This window comes from Selaginella moellendorffii, unplaced genomic scaffold (genome assembly GCF_000143415.4).
Source record: "Selaginella moellendorffii unplaced genomic scaffold, v1.0 SELMOscaffold_3, whole genome shotgun sequence".
Taxonomy (NCBI): domain Eukaryota; kingdom Viridiplantae; phylum Streptophyta; class Lycopodiopsida; order Selaginellales; family Selaginellaceae; genus Selaginella; species Selaginella moellendorffii.
The window spans coordinates 4,013,264-4,028,999 of record NW_003314264.1 but is presented as its reverse complement, the minus strand read 5'-3'; the positions used below and the strand labels follow the sequence as shown (position 1 = coordinate 4,028,999).

General features: G+C 51.5%; 8 protein-coding genes across 10 annotated transcripts; 6 read left to right on the top strand and 2 right to left on the bottom strand.

The window, feature by feature from the left end:
• Positions 1-15: 15 nt before the first annotated feature.
• On the top strand, positions 16-1,991 carry LOC9655467 (O-acyltransferase WSD1). Its single transcript, XM_024668535.1, has 7 exons — positions 16-267; positions 326-931; positions 989-1,082; positions 1,148-1,218; positions 1,286-1,507; positions 1,557-1,694; positions 1,777-1,991. Exons 1-7 carry the CDS (start codon positions 16-18, stop codon positions 1,915-1,917), a joined length of 1,524 nt encoding a protein of 507 aa, XP_024524303.1. The 3' UTR covers positions 1,918-1,991.
• A 91-nt stretch (positions 1,992-2,082) lies between these two features.
• LOC9655466 lies at positions 2,083-4,171 on the top strand. Its single transcript, XM_002963830.2, has 6 exons — positions 2,083-2,262; positions 2,313-2,739; positions 2,801-2,944; positions 3,001-3,241; positions 3,320-3,811; positions 3,864-4,171. Exons 1-6 carry the CDS (start codon positions 2,111-2,113, stop codon positions 4,034-4,036), a joined length of 1,629 nt encoding a protein of 542 aa, XP_002963876.2. The 5' UTR covers positions 2,083-2,110; the 3' UTR covers positions 4,037-4,171.
• A 538-nt stretch (positions 4,172-4,709) lies between these two features.
• On the top strand, positions 4,710-5,656 carry LOC112344216. The gene is made up of 2 exons (XM_024668534.1): positions 4,710-5,072; positions 5,144-5,656. The coding sequence occupies exons 1-2, from the start codon at positions 4,710-4,712 to the stop codon at positions 5,420-5,422; spliced, it is 642 nt and encodes a 213-aa protein (XP_024524302.1). The 3' UTR covers positions 5,423-5,656.
• Positions 5,657-6,309: 653 nt separating this feature from the next.
• On the top strand, positions 6,310-7,229 carry LOC9643685 (iron-sulfur cluster assembly scaffold protein IscU). Its single transcript, XM_002963829.2, has 4 exons — positions 6,310-6,355; positions 6,410-6,680; positions 6,749-6,803; positions 6,866-7,229. Exons 2-4 carry the CDS (start codon positions 6,410-6,412, stop codon positions 7,080-7,082), a joined length of 543 nt encoding a protein of 180 aa, XP_002963875.2. The 5' UTR covers positions 6,310-6,355; the 3' UTR covers positions 7,083-7,229.
• A 277-nt stretch (positions 7,230-7,506) lies between these two features.
• On the bottom strand, positions 7,507-10,574 carry LOC9643684 (tricalbin-3). Its single transcript, XM_002963428.2, has 9 exons — positions 10,524-10,574; positions 9,403-10,300; positions 9,110-9,351; positions 9,033-9,051; positions 8,771-8,979; positions 8,606-8,715; positions 8,455-8,553; positions 7,742-8,399; positions 7,507-7,688 (listed from the first exon to the last, which is right to left on the bottom strand). Exons 2-9 carry the CDS (start codon positions 10,263-10,265, stop codon positions 7,600-7,602), a joined length of 2,289 nt encoding a protein of 762 aa, XP_002963474.1. The 5' UTR covers positions 10,266-10,300; positions 10,524-10,574; the 3' UTR covers positions 7,507-7,599.
• Positions 10,524-12,656, bottom strand: LOC9655465 (sialyltransferase-like protein 2). Of its 3 annotated transcripts, XM_024667140.1 has the most exons (13): positions 12,562-12,656; positions 12,416-12,495; positions 12,274-12,360; positions 12,144-12,221; positions 11,982-12,082; positions 11,735-11,927; positions 11,582-11,672; positions 11,468-11,532; positions 11,261-11,415; positions 11,119-11,200; positions 10,956-11,065; positions 10,694-10,899; positions 10,524-10,582 (listed from the first exon to the last, which is right to left on the bottom strand). In XM_024667140.1, exons 1-12 carry the CDS (start codon positions 12,647-12,649, stop codon positions 10,725-10,727), a joined length of 1,305 nt encoding a protein of 434 aa, XP_024522908.1. In that variant the 5' UTR covers positions 12,650-12,656; the 3' UTR covers positions 10,524-10,582; positions 10,694-10,724. The 3 variants fall into 3 exon arrangements, with proteins under 3 accessions (XP_024522908.1, XP_024522900.1, XP_024522911.1); XM_024667132.1 differs by lacking the exon at positions 10,524-10,582 and having other exon boundaries at positions 10,588-10,899; XM_024667143.1 differs by lacking the exon at positions 10,524-10,582 and having other exon boundaries at positions 10,588-10,899; positions 12,436-12,495.
• A 74-nt stretch (positions 12,657-12,730) lies between these two features.
• Positions 12,731-13,774, top strand: LOC9655464 (probable chalcone--flavonone isomerase 3). The gene is made up of 5 exons (XM_024667149.1): positions 12,731-12,862; positions 12,922-13,013; positions 13,069-13,227; positions 13,289-13,515; positions 13,579-13,774. The coding sequence occupies exons 2-5, from the start codon at positions 12,938-12,940 to the stop codon at positions 13,732-13,734; spliced, it is 618 nt and encodes a 205-aa protein (XP_024522917.1). The 5' UTR covers positions 12,731-12,862; positions 12,922-12,937; the 3' UTR covers positions 13,735-13,774.
• Positions 13,775-14,005: 231 nt separating this feature from the next.
• LOC9643683 (cinnamoyl-CoA reductase 2) lies at positions 14,006-15,457 on the top strand. Its single transcript, XM_002963827.2, has 6 exons — positions 14,006-14,259; positions 14,314-14,477; positions 14,551-14,730; positions 14,800-14,923; positions 14,984-15,134; positions 15,208-15,457. The coding sequence occupies exons 1-6, from the start codon at positions 14,133-14,135 to the stop codon at positions 15,254-15,256; spliced, it is 795 nt and encodes a 264-aa protein (XP_002963873.1). The 5' UTR covers positions 14,006-14,132; the 3' UTR covers positions 15,257-15,457.
• Positions 15,458-15,736: the final 279 nt, after the last annotated feature.

Sequence of the window (15,736 nt, the reverse complement as noted above, 5' to 3'; positions counted from 1 at the left end):
CTCGCCCAGAAAGAAATGGGAGTGCTTCGGCGAATCAAAACCTCTCAGCAAAGATCTAGCGATGGGAATGAGAATGAAAACACTCTCCCGCGGATTGGAGATGGAGTGGAGGAGCCGGTGACACCGGCGGGGCGATTGTTCCTCCAGCCGGATTTCTACTTGACGGCCCAGTGCATTCTTGGATTCCAGAACCCAATCGATCTCCCGGCGCTCAAGAGCGAGCTCTCCAACACACTGGCAAAACACCCACGATTCTCCAGCCTCATGGTTCGTATTCATCCATTTCTATTCGAACCGATCGATCGATCGATCGTAAACACTGTAGAGGCTAAACGCTAGAGGGAGGGAGATCTGGGTGAGAACCCACGTAAACATCGACGATCACATCATCGTGGCGGACCTCTCGCGCTTCCCGCGCGATTCGCCCACGATCGTGGAGGACTACACCGCCGAGCTCAGCGCCGCTCGCCTGGATGCCAGCAAGCCTCTGTGGGAGGTCCACGTCCTGGCGATGGATGATGATCGCCCACAAATCTCTCTTCGTGGTGGCGCGAGAGGTGTTTGTATCCTCGTCTTCCATCACGCACTCGGCGATGGAACCTCGCTCATGTCGCTCTTCCTGGCATCTACACGGCAGCTGGAGAATCCCGCGATGCTGCCCACGATTCCCAGGCCAGCGCCGGCGCCACAGAATGATCTTCATCCACTGGCGTGGATTTGGAGGTCTCTCGTGCCGCGGCTCTGGAGGCTCGTGCTCGTGGCATGGTTCTCTATCACGGAGATTGTCAAGTTTCTGTGTATGCAGGCGTGGGTCAAGGACAGCCGTTCATGCCTGCGAGGCTATCGCGGGGCCGAGAACGAGCCAAGTCGGCTCGCCATCGCCGACCTCAAGCTCGACGATGTCAAGCGCGTCAAGAATGCCGCCAATGCGGTAAGCTTTTTCACGTAACAGAGAACAAGAATTTCACTCCACTTCTACCCATCCCAGACGGTGAACGATGTGCTACTCGCGATTGTCTCGATTGCTCTCCAGAAGTATCTCACGCATCACGCTCAAACTGGCAGTGACAATGGCAATCACTGTAAGTTTAAGAGTTCCCAACCATCATTCAACCATCTCTCTCTCTCTCTGACATGGTTTTCACAGCAAAATGGTTGAAGAGCCTCTCGATCCGGGCGCTAGTGATGGTCAACACCAGACCTTCCCCAGGTTTGCAAGTCAGTCAAACCATTAGTCAAAGTCCTTCAACCATGACTTTGTGTGTGTTTGACTGACTTTGTGTAGGAAGTAAACGAGATGATGAACACCAGGTCGAAGGCAAGATGGGGCAATAGCCTGGGTTACATGCTCGTTCCCCTCTCGGTCAATAAGGTCAACGCACCTACACACCCGTCACTCGAGCACGTCCACCACGCAAAATCTATTTCCACCCGGAAGAAGCTCTCTTACGAGGCCAAGCTCACGTACTCTGGAGGGGTTTTGTTGATCCATCTCCTCGGAATCAAGGTACTGTCTGAGCGTCAATCAAAGCTAGCTCATTGCTCGATCGCGGCAGGGCGGGCGAGACATGACATACAGGGCCGCGCTCCACACCACCCTCACAATCTCCAACATTGTTGGCCCTGTGGAGACCGTAACGTTCGCTGGAAATCCTCTCCTTTACATCATCCCCACGAGCTCGGGCCTTCCACAGGTACGTTATAAGATCTTTTATCATCGGCACAATCACACACCAAGTCCTGACAAAGTTTGCGAATTCGTCGGGTGACAAAAAGGGGCTGCTGGTCCACATGACAAGCTACGCGAATGACGTGAGGATCGCGGTCATGGCGAAGGAGAAGATCGTCCCTGACGTGAGCTTCCTGAGGGATAGCGTCTACGCTGCCATGGACACACTGTTACGAGACACTACTTAAATCTATCAAGCCCTTGACAAGGGGATATTCTGTGACCAAAACAATCCATTGACGACAGCGCACGCTTCTAAATATGGAATCTCGAGTTTTGACGCGTGGATGGGCGAGAGAGAGAGAGAGAACCAGAGAGAGAGAGAGAGAGATAGAACCAGGGGGAGGGGGAGAGGGGCGCGGGAGAGCGGGGGGTTTAGAGATGGGTTTTAAATGCTCTCCCGGGCGATTCATGCCCGCCGAGAGCTGCCTGTTTGACTCGCCGCAGCATACCTGTGTAGCGCTGCCGTGCCACAAATCCAAGTCCCGGGGATGCCCACTGCCTAAGCAGCGCCGGCGAGAGCTCTTCCCATGGTATGATCCGATAGATAGATCTTTGCACTGACATACTGTGGATCTGGCAGCCGCCGCAAGCATCCCGTCCCGAGGATCCAAATCGCCCGCTACATGCGGGCATACGCATCGGGGTCGCGCTACAAGGACCGATCGATCGACTACGTTCTGTACCTGCCATGCTTCCACGTCGAGGAATGGGCGGTGGAGCGCAGCAGCTTCTTCAGCCGCCAGTACAGCGACATGGCGAGCCTGACGACGAGCGACGACAGCCGGCAGTCGATGGGAACGGGGCGCCAGGCCAGAACGCTGCGCGAGCTCATGGCTATCCGGGCCATCCACGGCAAGATGTTCCGGCGCCTGGGCCTGGGCACGGCCCTGGGCTTCCGCACCCGCGACCGCCAGGTGACGGACCGCCCCGCCATCATCGTCTTCGTCGCGCGCAAGCTGCATGCCCAGTGGGTGCTCGACGGGCAAATGCTGCCCAGCACCGTCCAGGTTTTGTCCTCCAGCTCGCCTCTCTTGGGTGTTGATTGTTTCTTCTTCGCTCGTCACGCAGGGCCCGGGGGATCTGTGGTGTGATGTCGACGTTGTGGAGTTTTCCTACCATGGCACCTCATCCGCGGCCCCCAAGGAGCAAGTCTACTCGGAGCTCGTCGAGTGCCTGCGAGGGGATGACCAATCCATCGGTCCTGGATCCCAGGTAACAGTCTCAGCTTGTAGCTATCGCCATATATGATACGCTATACGATGGAAAAGGTGGCGAGCTTGGAGGTATACGGAACCATGGGGGCTGTGGTGCGCAGCCGCACCGGAGAGCACCAGATAGGGTTCCTCACCAACAGGCACGTTGCCGTGGACCTCGACTTCCCGTACCAGAAGATGTTCCACCCGCTGCCTCCCAACCTGGGGCCGGGCGTCTACCTGGGGACCGTGGAGCGGGCGACCTCCTTTGTCACCGACGATCTTTGGTACGGGATGTTTGCTACTTGCTGCTCAGGTGTCCCGAAAGCTTTACTTTTCTTTGCAGCAAATGCCTTGCTTCTCTAGTCTAACATGTTGCTTACCGCGTTGGCAGAAACTGTCGTCCGGGCCGATGGCGCCTTCGTGCCCTTCGCCGCCAGCTTCGACAGCTCCTCCGTGACCGCCACCATCAAGGGCGTTGGCGAGGTTGGCGAGCTCTTCACCATCAACTTGGACGACCCCATCGCCAACCTGGTGGGCAAGGCGGCGATCAAAGTCGGGCGGAGCTCCGGGCTCACCCGGGGCACAGTGGTAGCGTACGGGGTGGAGTACCACGACGACAAGGGCGTGTGCTTCTTCACGGATCTCTTGGTAGTGGGCGATGGGGGCCAGTTTGACTCGGAGGGCGATAGCGGCAGCATGATTCTGCTGTGCGACGGCGACAAGCCCAGGCCGGTGGGAATGATCTGGGGGGGCACTTCGAATCGAGGGCGACTCAAGCTGCGGCAGGGGCACGAGCCCGAGAACTGGACGAGCGGTGTCGACCTGGGCCGCTTGCTCGATCTCCTCCAGCTGGATATCATCAGCAACGATCTTGCTCTCAAAGGTATCCGTCCATTCCCATCGCTTTAGCTTCTTCCTTGACTTGTCCTGGCCAGATGCTTGGAAGGAGTTCCAACAGTCCAAGGATTGTAGCACCGAGTTGAAACCTGGAGACATTCCCGGGCCTTCGTCATGGCAACGAGAAGGCGAGATCAAGAGATCCGGCCCTGGAAGTAGCGACGATGCCGAGGAGCGCCAGATCGCCAAGCGCACGAGGATAAGTTTATAGAGAGAAGAAAATCTCAAGATCCCTTTTTGTCACGACACGTTGCCAGAAACCCTAACGAAAAGAAAACCCGCGCCAATTGAGGGCGTCAGGACGTTTGGCTCGATCCCCATCGTGGGGTAAGAGATTCTTTCTCGAGATTCGCTGCCTCGCTGGATTGTTGCGTCGAAAGTGGGAATAAGATCAGTATTTGTTTTCCTTGAGGATTTCAAAGGGATAAAAGACTTCCATGACTCAGCAGGCGTGCTCAAGACATGATTGTGATAATTGTACGGATAAAGTTAGAATATACGGATAAAAGAAAGGTGAACATATCTATTTTATGGCTTACCAGATAAGTTGCCGTCGTCGTCGCTGGGCAGGAACGAAGCAGGGTCAAAGAAATGGTCTTCAGTAGCAATAAGATTTCGCAATCGACCACATAGAAGAATCTTATATCTCAATAATTTATGAACGGCCTGACAGAACACACCAGCTCTCTGCCATTACTGGACAGTCACGCCGAGCCTTTCAAGGTCAACAACACTTGCATTACATCAGCTGTGGCAACTCGTGGAGTTTTCTACTCGAGTTGTTTTGTTTGTTTGTTTGTTTTTTTTTTTTTTTGTTTTCTTGGAAGGTTTAAGATGGGTTTAAGATTCTCTTCGTCTTGCTCTGGCGGGCGCTTCGTACGCAAATGCGGGCCTACGCCTCAGGATCGCGCTACCACGGCCGCGGCCGCAAGGACGGATTATTCGACTACGTGCTGTGCCTGCCATGCTTCCACGTCGAGGAATGCGCGGTGGGCCTACTTCAGCCACCACTGCAGCAACGTGGCGAGCGGCGAGACGATGGGGACGGGACGCCAGGCCAGCACGCTGGGCGAGCTCATGGCGATCCGGGCCATCCACGGGAAGCTGTTCCGCCGCCGGAGTTTGGGCACCGCGCTGGGCTTCCGGACCCGCAACAGGCAGGTGACCGATCGCCCCGCCATCATCGTCTTCGTCCCGCGCAAGCTGAAGGGGTGCTCGACGGGCAAATGCTACCCCGTATCCTGCAGGTTGTCCTCGCACTGGCCTCTCTCTTGGGTTCCCCACTTGGGATCGTTTCGAGTCTTGATCTTTCTTTCAGGGCCCGGGGAATCTCACTTGGTGTGATGTCGACGTTGTGGAGTTCTCGTTCCATGGCACGCCGGCTTCGGCCCCAAAAGAATGGGTGTACTCGGAGCTCATCAACTACTTGCGAGGGAATGGCCAACGCATCGGTCCTGGATCCCAGGCAGCTACCATAGCCGAGTTGTTTGCTCATATGATGCCCGATGGAAAAGGTGACGAGCTTAAAGCTCTTTGGAACCATTGGGCCCGTGGTGCGCAGCCGCATTGGGAAGCGCCAACTAGGGTTCCTCACTAACACACACGTTGCCGTGGACCTCTGACTTCCCGTACCAGAAGACTTCCACCCGATACCTCCTGGGAGGCTCGGGCAGGGCGTCTACCTGGGCGCCGTGGAGCGGGCGTCCTTGTTCGTCACCGACGATCTTTGGTACGGGATGTTTGCTTACTTCTGTTCAGGTCTTGCCTTCTCTCTCGCTCTCCAGCAAATGCCGAATGCTTGTCTAACATTTGCCGCTACGTGCTAGAAAGTTTCGTCTGGGCCGATGGAGCCTTCGTTCCCTCTGCTCCTCCGTGACCGCCACCATCCCCTTCGTTGGCGAGGTTGGCGAGCTCTTCACCATCAACATGGAGGACCCCATCGCCAACCTGGTGGGCAAGGCGGCGATCAAAGTTGGGAGGAGCACCGGGCTCACCCGGGGTACCGTGGTCGCGTACGGGTGGAGTACCAAGACGAAGGGGACGGGTGCTTGTTCACGGATCTGTTGGTGGTGGGCGATGGCGGGGACTTTGACGCGGAGGGCGACAGTGGCAGCCTGCTTGTGGGGAGCTCCACGGTGACAAGCCCAGGCCGATGGGATTGATCTGGGGAGGCTCGATGGATCGAGGGCGATTGAAGCTGCGGCATGGGTCCGATCAGCCCGAGAGGTGGACGAGCGGTGTCGACCTGGGGCGCTTGCTCAATCTCTTCGAGCTGGATATGATCACCGACGATCTTACTCTACAAGGTAGGCATTCGTTTCCTGGATAGCTAAGATCCTTCGATTCCCCTGGCCAGATGCTTGGAAGGAGCTCCAACAGTCAAACAATGGTGGATTCGGCCCCGGAAGTAGCGATGACGAATATACCTTTTGCCATATAAGGTCACGTGTACGGCTGTGATGGCCCCACGTTGCAGGCTTTAGTGCCTGGGCACTTTAGAAACCCTAGCTAGTCTCGCGCTTTAGAGAAGGTAGGTTTTGGCGCGTTTGTGCCGGTTTGCTGATGCTCTGGGCGTGATTTCTAGATGATGCTGAGGCAGATCGTGTCGCGCGGCCGCGCTGGCGGAGCGTCTAGGGTCCGATTCTACCACGAGAAGGTCGTGGATCACTACAATAATCCCAGGAATGTGGGCTCTTTCGATGCCAGCGACCCCAGTGTCGGCACCGGCCTGGTCGGAGCTCCCGCCTGTGGCGACGTGATGAAGCTCCAAATCCGCGTCGGCGACGACGGCAAGATCGTCGATTCGTGCTTCAAGACGTTTGGCTGCGGCTCGGCCATCGCATCGTCTTCCGTGGGTAAGAGATTCTTTCTTGGAATTACTCTTTTCGCCCTCTCATCTCGCACTGGCTCGCTGGATTTGTAGCCTCGGAGTGGATCAAAGGCAAAGGGATGGACGAGGTGTCGAAGATCACAAACAAGTAATTTTTCTTCTTGAGAGGATTTTTCCGAGGCTAAGCTCATTCCTCTTTCTTCTTCGCAGTGACATCGCCAAGCATCTGTCGCTACCGCCAGTGAAGCTCCACTGCAGCATGCTTGCCGAGGATGCGATCAAAGCCGCGATCAAAGATTACGACGCCAAGAGGAAGAAAGCGATGGAGCCGGCGATCAAGGACTTCCACGAGAGGCAGGCCCAAGTTCCAGTGCGCCCGGGCTCCTCCGTCGCAGGCCCCAATCCGGAAGACATGGCCGCAGCATGATTGTAAGATAGATAGCACCGCCATCTAAGCCTAGCTTCCCTCGAGTTTCAGACACATCATAGGGGAATTCCTACGAATTTAGGCCCTTGGTCATAGTGACGTGGATGTACGGATAAACAAAATGTAAGAACCACTTGAAAAAAACTATCACGGGAAAGAAGAACCCTAAAATAAGGGATCGGGTAAAATGCTGCGTCGCAAGCCCACGCGCCTGGAGCTCAAGGCGGAGGACAAGGAGGAGCTGGAGGATGCTCGCAAGCGCGCCGCCGCCGCCGCCGCTGCCGCGGCAGCCACCATCGCCACTACTGGTGAGGGAGCTCCTTCCCGACCTTCCAAGGTATCGGCGTCGTCGTCGCTCGGCCAGGATAGAAGCAAGGGGTCTGTAGCGCAAAGAATTGGTCTCCAGTAGCAATTTTCGATCGGCTAGAGAGTTAAATCCCTGCTGGCTATTGACAGGAAAAGAATCGTAACAACATTGCGAACTTACTTACAAAGAATTGCAAAATCTCTCGGATGATCAAGGATTGACCAAGTTGGAGAAGTTGAGGCTTAGCGCTGCCAGCAGCGCAATGCCCGTCGCTAGACCAAGCCACAACACTGCTGGATCTGCAGCAAACCACGACTGAGGAACTGAGAAAGAAAGATGATCTACTGCTTACTCTCGGTCCACCGTCCGAAAGCTTTGGTTCTTCCACCTCCGGAGTTCAAGCTCGTTCTTCTTGTCTCCTCCTCAGCTTGTTCGTTTTCGGCTTGTTCTTTCTCGGCTTCCGGTGTCTGTGCAGGAATATCGGGTCTTGGTTCTTGCAAGTTTCCCTGGCCCGTCACCTCCTGTGATTTCTTCCCAGCGCCATCGTCACTTTGAGATGGTGGCACCTGTCTGTGTTTGGCTTTTGAAGGCGGTAGCCGTCCCGTATCACCCTGACGCCTCGGTTCACTTTGAGATGATCCCCTGTGACCATCACCTTGAGCGTGTTCTCGCTTCTTGTCGACGAATTTCTTTGGTTCTACAAGGACGTTATCGTAGCCGAAGTCCTTGATGACGACGTTCACAGCAGCGAATAAGTCCCTCAGAAAGTCCAGTCTCCTCTTCTTGCGAAAGAATTTCCTCGTACTAAACTCGTCCTTGTCCGAGTCCAATTCGACGTCCGAGAGTTGATTGAAAGGCCCGTCATCTTCTTCCTCATCATCTTCCACATATGCCTTGTAAGTCAATCGGACCATAATCTCTCCAGCAAAACGTTTAGGAAAACCCCAGCCACCTCGAAGTGTCACGATTTTATCAACAGGAACGGTATCTTGTAGTGTGCTCAGATCAATCTACAAAACAAAGAGGCACATCAGTACATAGTTTTCAGACTGAAGGATCATTTACCTCGCCATAACCGATAGTGAAAACTCCCAAGCCAACGGTATCTCGAACACGGACTGCTACTTTTTGGGTCTTTGGGTCCTCAACCAGCAGCTGAAAGTCCTGTAAATGCACCAAACACCGTCGTATCGTTTGTAAACGAAGAAAAACTTACTTGATTCCATATCGGGGCTCCCGGAGGTCCGATGATAGATGTTTGGCTGTTTTTCTTGCTACGAATCACTTGATCGCCCAACATCAGTTTTACATATGGATCAGTTTTACCTGGGAGGTACAATAATGTCAATGAAATCGTTCAAATCCAAAAAATAGAACTCACCAATTGGGAAATACTTCAGCTTCCGTGCATCCATTAGAGTGACAGACAACTCCCCAGTAAAGTCTTTGCTGCCTTCCACGTTAACACCTTCGTCTTGAAACTGTTGAGCAAATGGACCACTTGCCGGATTTTTTAGAAAATTGACAACTATCTTGTTCGGCCTTACAAACAGCTGTGGCAGATCTTCGGTAAGCAGCTTTGTCAAAAATCTTCATGCACGCAATCAAAACTTAAGAGAGCCAGAAATTGAAGTATTAAATACCTTGAAATGAACGGAAATGCTGGTGTAGGACACAAAAATAATGATTAGTAAGGCTCAAAGAGCAGTAGCTCACTTACTCATTATGTTGAAAAGACCAAAAGGTGCCAAGGCCAGAATTATTTTTGGCAAAGATACGAAGGCCCAGGTTGCGGTGCCGATCCACGGCTCTGACGGAACCAATCGTAGTTTCACCCAAATTTCTCCATCCACATCGAAACCCCGAACTCCAACAGGAATCATGACAGGAAGAAAGCCGGCGCTTAAAGTGATCATAAGACGCATCTTTGCTTCACCCGTGTACCTGAGGCCTATATGGTACCTTGATAAAAAAGCAGTCAGTACTCACATAGTCACAGTCACGTCAACTTACTGCAAGTCATTCGCTCGACGAGATGTTCTTCGTTCCACACTTCTTACCGTCAAGGGTTCGTCTCCCAAGTTGAATTGCTGGATCACAACTCTCCGCACATAGCTCGGCTTATGAAGATTGTCGATCAGAGGCTGAAGAAGTCCAACGAGCCAGGTTTCCAAGCCACGGCGATATATCTTCCAGAGCTTGCCAAGAACCATGTTCACCCATTCTACAGACTCTTTCCGCTTCAAGTCTTTCTTCAGAAAGAACGAAAAAGCCGAGGGAGCCTCAAACACAACTGACGGACTTGCGACTCCTCCAGGCCAAGAATCACTTGTCTTCAAATCATTCCTGTCTTGATTTCTCAACCGATTCCACCACCTTCCAAATAAAACAGCCGTCAATGACACAGCTCCAAAAATCGTGATCACCACTCCAAGGAGGACAGCAAACCGAGAGGCACCGAGCACCCTGGACGAGTTCGCATAGTCCCATGATGAACTTGGAGTAGAACCTGTAGCAACTGTAGCCTCAAAACTCTTCTCCTTTCCTGTGGCTTCGGACACTAAACTTGCAGCAGTTCTGTACGTGTGCTCTACCAGCGGCTTAAAACCCGAATCGCCGCTACGCTTCTGGCTCCATCCCTTGTCCAACGCGACGCACGTCAAGAGTGTATAGCGCCAGCGTTTCGACGATAGAAAATGGAGGTCTGCCTTCAAACCATAGAACGGAACCCCCCGCGAGTCGATACGTAAAAACGTTGAAAGCTTCACCTTTCCATCAGCCTCGTTGTTGTGATGAGTGCTCGCGATAGTACTTCCACAGGCTCCGGCAATTGCTGTGTACAAGGGCACTGGAGCCACCGCCAAAGAAACAACCATCTAGATATACATCCAGAAAAATATCCTTCCAATATCTGGAACACAAAAAAAAACCATAAAGAGTGAGAATTCCCTCTTCTAACCGATGAATTCGATTGTTCAAGCAGCTCTAACATGGACTAAACTCAATCGCGAAAGTTCTTCCGGAGAAAGAGCGATGGATTAAGCTCAAGCAGCTCGCATTCTAGCCAATGCCGCGAGAAAGTCCAGTGCATCACACGAAGAAATCGCAGCTAACATCTACGAGTAGAGACTTACAAGCTTCGCCCGGAGCTCGCCGCTCCCGCCAGAGCGCTGGAATCGCTACGCCCTAAAATCTGTACGCCATAAAAAAGAAATTTTTTGAATGCTGGTATCCGAGAAGGGAAATAATTTTGACGCGTGGCAATGGAGCAAGCTTTGCACGCGTCGGGATTCGAAACGCCCACCTGTTGGGACTTCAAAGGTGGAGCAAACGCGCTAGCTTTGGACACAAAGCATCCCAGTGCCATGCTCTAGTGGGTACTGAGTGACGCTCTTTACGACGCTATCGTGCTCGGCCGCTTTTTTACTCGCTGGAAGCACACGGCGATGGCCGTGCGACCTCTTTTTCCATATAGAACAAGAGCTCAGTGGATCACTGTGAGCATCGTTCCTGCGTGAGGACCACAAAAAACTTGAGTGACTTTTCTACAGTGTAAGAAAGCTCACCTCACTATCTTTTGAGAAACTCTTCTTGCAGCATCAAGAGTGCTTTTGCTGGGAACTTGGCCACTTTTGCTGCCCCTTGCCAAGCGCATTGGCGAGTGGATCCGGATTAGCTGCAAAACGCAATGGATTAGCTAAATCATCGAGATGAAGTAGTTCTTCTTACTCCTAAGCACTCCATCATTTGGTAATAAGCTCTTCCCAGTAGCGGAGTGTGACCGCCTCTTGATTCCGAGAAATACCGAGACCTGTAAAAACGTGAAGTAGAATTCAAGCAGCAGGAAAAAAGTAAAGAAAGAGAAAGAAACCATTCAACGTAGCCAGGATCGACAGTAAATCCGTAGATATCCACCGTCTCGCAAACTGACAATGCAAACTCCAAAGCTTTCACACCGGTCCCCTTTGCCGAAGAGCTTAAGGACGCACCGAGCATCAAATAAACTGGATTGATGATCGGTATTTCCTGATGAAACTATAGAGCTTAAACGAGAAACCAGAGACGACAGAAAGATTACCTTGATCATTTTCGACATCACGTCATGGATCGTGGTTTTGACAATCAGAACTTCCTTTCCCGTTCCTGAGATATCCATTTAACTATAGAACATAAAAAACTTAAAGCTACTAACCATCCAATTCTGCTACTTTGTCCAACGCCTTAGCAGATCCGCGGTTGAGAAGTCGAAAGCTACGCTTGGAGCCAACATAATCTGTATAGTTCTGTCACGAACTATCAGGATATCGAATGATAACATGAATCGTAAAGAAAAAAAATCATTTACCTCTATTGGAGCACCATTATGCCTTACTACAGCGTCGAAGCCGTCTATTTCCCTGCCAAACTTTGCCTTGAGCAAGTCACCAGAATTTCCCACAACAGCACAGCGTCCAAATTGACGAGGCACAAACGGTGGAGTATCTGGCAGCACTTTCGACAGTTTATCCAAGCACAGCTTTTTATCCTCGCAATTTCTCCTGTGCGTTGTCATGTTTAATGGTAATAAAACCAAAAGAAAAAGAATCACATACAGCAAAATGCCTTTGTTGATTCTCTTCCAAGCGTAGTCATGCCAGCCATTTGGTAAACCATCGATGTATTCCTTTGTAAGAATCGTACTGCTGTTGCGAACCTGGAGCAAATTTTAAGTTCATTCAAAAAACGATGTCAAGAAAACAAAAAAAAAAACTCACTTGTTCCCAGATTCTCATTGCCTCGCACAAATCCAGATTGTAAGTGACAGGCTCGAGATTTCCAGTCTTTGGATCCGTCTGTAACACAAGCGAGGAGATCAAAACAACCATGAAAACTATTGAAGCATACCCATTTCGCTTCAGTATCATGAGAAAAGTAGAAGTTTGCAGTGCAGTAATCCATAGACCTGCTGTAGATTCCAATCCCGTTTGTTCGCTGCAAGCAAATCATCGCAGCCAGGATAAAACTTGATAAGCTCGCCAGCACTTACAACACACTGATGAAATTTACCATGGAACTCCTTCAATGTGCTCTTATCTTCATGCGATAGAGAAACCCAGGGCTTTGGAACTAGAAATCCAAACCAAAAAAAAACGATAGGAAGAGGATTTGAGGAGATAGATCCAATGTTGGTACCTAGAAGCATGATCCATTGGAAGAAGAGCCACACCGCAGTGATCCCACCCAAGGCGAGCATCGCCTTCATGCTCCTCAATGCTCTCATCGATTTAGGGCACATAACATTACAAATATTTCAAATGGATTAAAGGTCGATGAAGAACCCTAATAATTCCCTTTGACACCGGCCAGTCAAGCCGTCGTCGGGTAGGAGGAGAATCAGCGGAGTTTGGGACCTCACACAGCAAAGACGTGGCTACTGTCGATCTTCTCAACGTTTCCCCAATGCCCTCCTCTCATCTGTCTTCAATGCTTTGGAGTACGCAAAGAAGCACTTGAATTCTCTTTTTCTTCTTACTTTCGTGCTTCTTTCTCCAGTGGCCAAGCTCAAGCGATGGAGATGGATCCCACTTTTGCGCAATCCATTCAATCTCCCTCCTCGTCGGAGACACTCATTCTCCTGGGGCATGGTAAAAATCTCTGTTTGCTGCTCGCTGTGATTGCGGACCATTGCTTTTTTCGCAGGCATCACGGACATGACCATCGAGACAATTCACGTCATCTTCACCAAGATCGGCGTTTACTTTGCTCCGGAAGTCAAGGATCATCTCCAGTCCTTCAAGTGCCTCCCGGTATCCGAGCTCCTCAAGGATGGCAGTGAGTTTTTCCAGCAGCTCATACAAGGTGAGTGATTCAATTCTTTTCGCTCGGGAAGAAAAAATAAAATCTTAGAAAACATTCGCAGCTCCGGTTTCTAAGCTCATCAAGATCTTGCTCGTCAAGGGGCAACTTGGGAGCCAGTACGCATCCACAATCGAGACTAGCATTCGCGACAGGCTAGCCTACGATGACAAATACGAGGAGGACGAGGAGATAGCTCTCGCAAATCTCTGCGAGTTCTTCCAGAGCAAGAAACTGGAGCCAAACTCCACCATCGTCTACTCCTGGCCATCGTCAAGCTCTCACGTTGAGGCAAGATCTCAAAAATTCCTCTCAGGAAAGATTTTTCTCCAAATCAATGTATGATTCTCACAGGTTTTCGTTCGCGAGGAAGGATCAAAAGCTCCTTCCAGATTCATTGTCAACAACGAGAACGTTTCCACTTCCATTATCGAGTGGATTTTGGGAGAAAACTGCATGACACCCTCCACTGTAGAATCTGTGGCCAAGAGCATCGCTACTGAGTGCTAGTCTATGATTAATCAATCAAATCAAAATCATTTGAATAAAACCCATAGTATTAGCACCATCACCGTTGCTTATGTCGCATTTACCGCCCGCAACGAACGGCCACGATCTTGTCTCCCCACCTGTACGTATTTAATGTCATTCTCTCTTTCTCTCGGCGCGCCATAGCCAGCCATCTTCTCGCGGTCGTTGCCGGTCGCCGCGAGTCAACCCCGCCATAGATTGACTCCCTCCACGTTTCGCCTTTTTACCCGACTTGGGTTTCGTGGCCTCTCGTTGCTCCTGCTTATAAAATCCCGCCCCGCGCCCCCCAATTCCTCCACTCATCGCCGCCACTCTTTGATCTCTCGTCTCTCTCTCTCCCTTGTTTCTTTTCTTGTTTTTATTTCTCTGGTCTTACAATGGGTGCTGAGGACACTGTCGATCTCGTGTGTGTCACCGGGAGCTGGGAATTGATGGGCTCTTCGATTGTGAAGCTGCTGCTGGAGCGAGGATACTCTGTTCGCTGTGGAGTCCATCTAAGCTCAGGTAGGTTCTTTGGATCATGATGTGATCTTCCTAACGAGCTGTGATCCCTCGCAGAGGAGCTTTCCCAGCTCCAATCTTTGCCAGGAGCCGCGCAAAGGCTCCACCTCGTCTCGGTCGACGTTCTCAATTACAAGAGCCTCGCAAAGACGATCCGGGGCTGCTCGGGAGTGATCCACTCGCCAGCGCCACACGACATGAATGGAATGCGAGACTATCCGGTGAGCCAAAGAAACACTCTCGTTTAATGTTTTTCTTGCGAGCTAGAAAGATTCTTTCTTCTTTTTCTTCCAGGCCGATATGATCGAGTACGAAATCAAGGGAGTTCTCAATGTCGTGGAGGCATGCGCCAACTCCGAGACCGTGAGGCGCTTGGTTCTTACCTCGTGTCTCTCCACCATTGTCTACACGCAGGAGGAAACTTCTCTGGACGAGAAGTGCTGGACAAATCTCGATTTTTGCAGAGAAAACAAGGTAAGATTTGCGTGTGTGTCCATCACACTGTCTCCCTGACACTATTCCTTGTCTTGTTCTTGAGCTCAGCTATGGTCGCCTCTCTCGAAAACGTTGGCCGAGCGCGCTGCCTGGGCTCTCGCCCTCGACAAAGGCCTCGATATGGTGGTCTTAAATCCGGCCACGGTTGTTTCCCGGGATCCCTCGATCCAAGGTAACTCTCCAAGAACTTACAAGTTTGAACGAGCGATAATCTTTTGTCAAAATGGACCAGGAGTGAGGGAACTCCACCGTGACGAAGTGCTGGCGTACGCTCACGTTGAAGAAGTTGCGTCTGCGCATCTCGTAGCTCTGGAGAAGCCAAACGCGGTGGGGAGATACATATGCTTTGGAGACATTGTCACTGGCAGCAATGTCAAGAAAAGGTTTGGTTATCTATCAATCAAACTGGCACTTCCATCTTCTCTGACTCGACTTTCGCGCTCGTTTCCTTGGCAGCAATGAGCAGATCCTCTCCAACAAGAAACTCTCGGCTCTCGTCTATTGATGATCGGGAGGATCAGCTCAACAGTATACATTTCACAACACTACCACCACCACCACCATTTATAAGCTTCTCAACTTATAGGAGAGTAAAGGCTCTAGATTGATAGCAGCTTGATTGATAGGATTGGCGATCAAGTCGCCCTGTACATTTCCGTCACCCAAGTTGGAAGTACAAAGAAATGGCGTTATTGCTCAAAACAAAATCCACGTGGTTCACACAAGACTCGCCCCGGCGCAAAGCCAAACCATCCCACACCGCTGTAAAGGAGGGGGATCCACCAAGATTCCAGGGGGATCTATTGTGGTTGGTGCGAGTGTTAGAAGCGTGCCAGAGTGTTGACCTCAATTGACCATACGTTGACCAGGGTGGACCCGTTAATGATTCCACGCTGACCTCATTGATGAGCAATGCTTCTAGGTCTGGCCATGTGGGAAGGTTTAATTTGCGTTGACCTGCGGACCGGAAGTTGATCAAACCTAC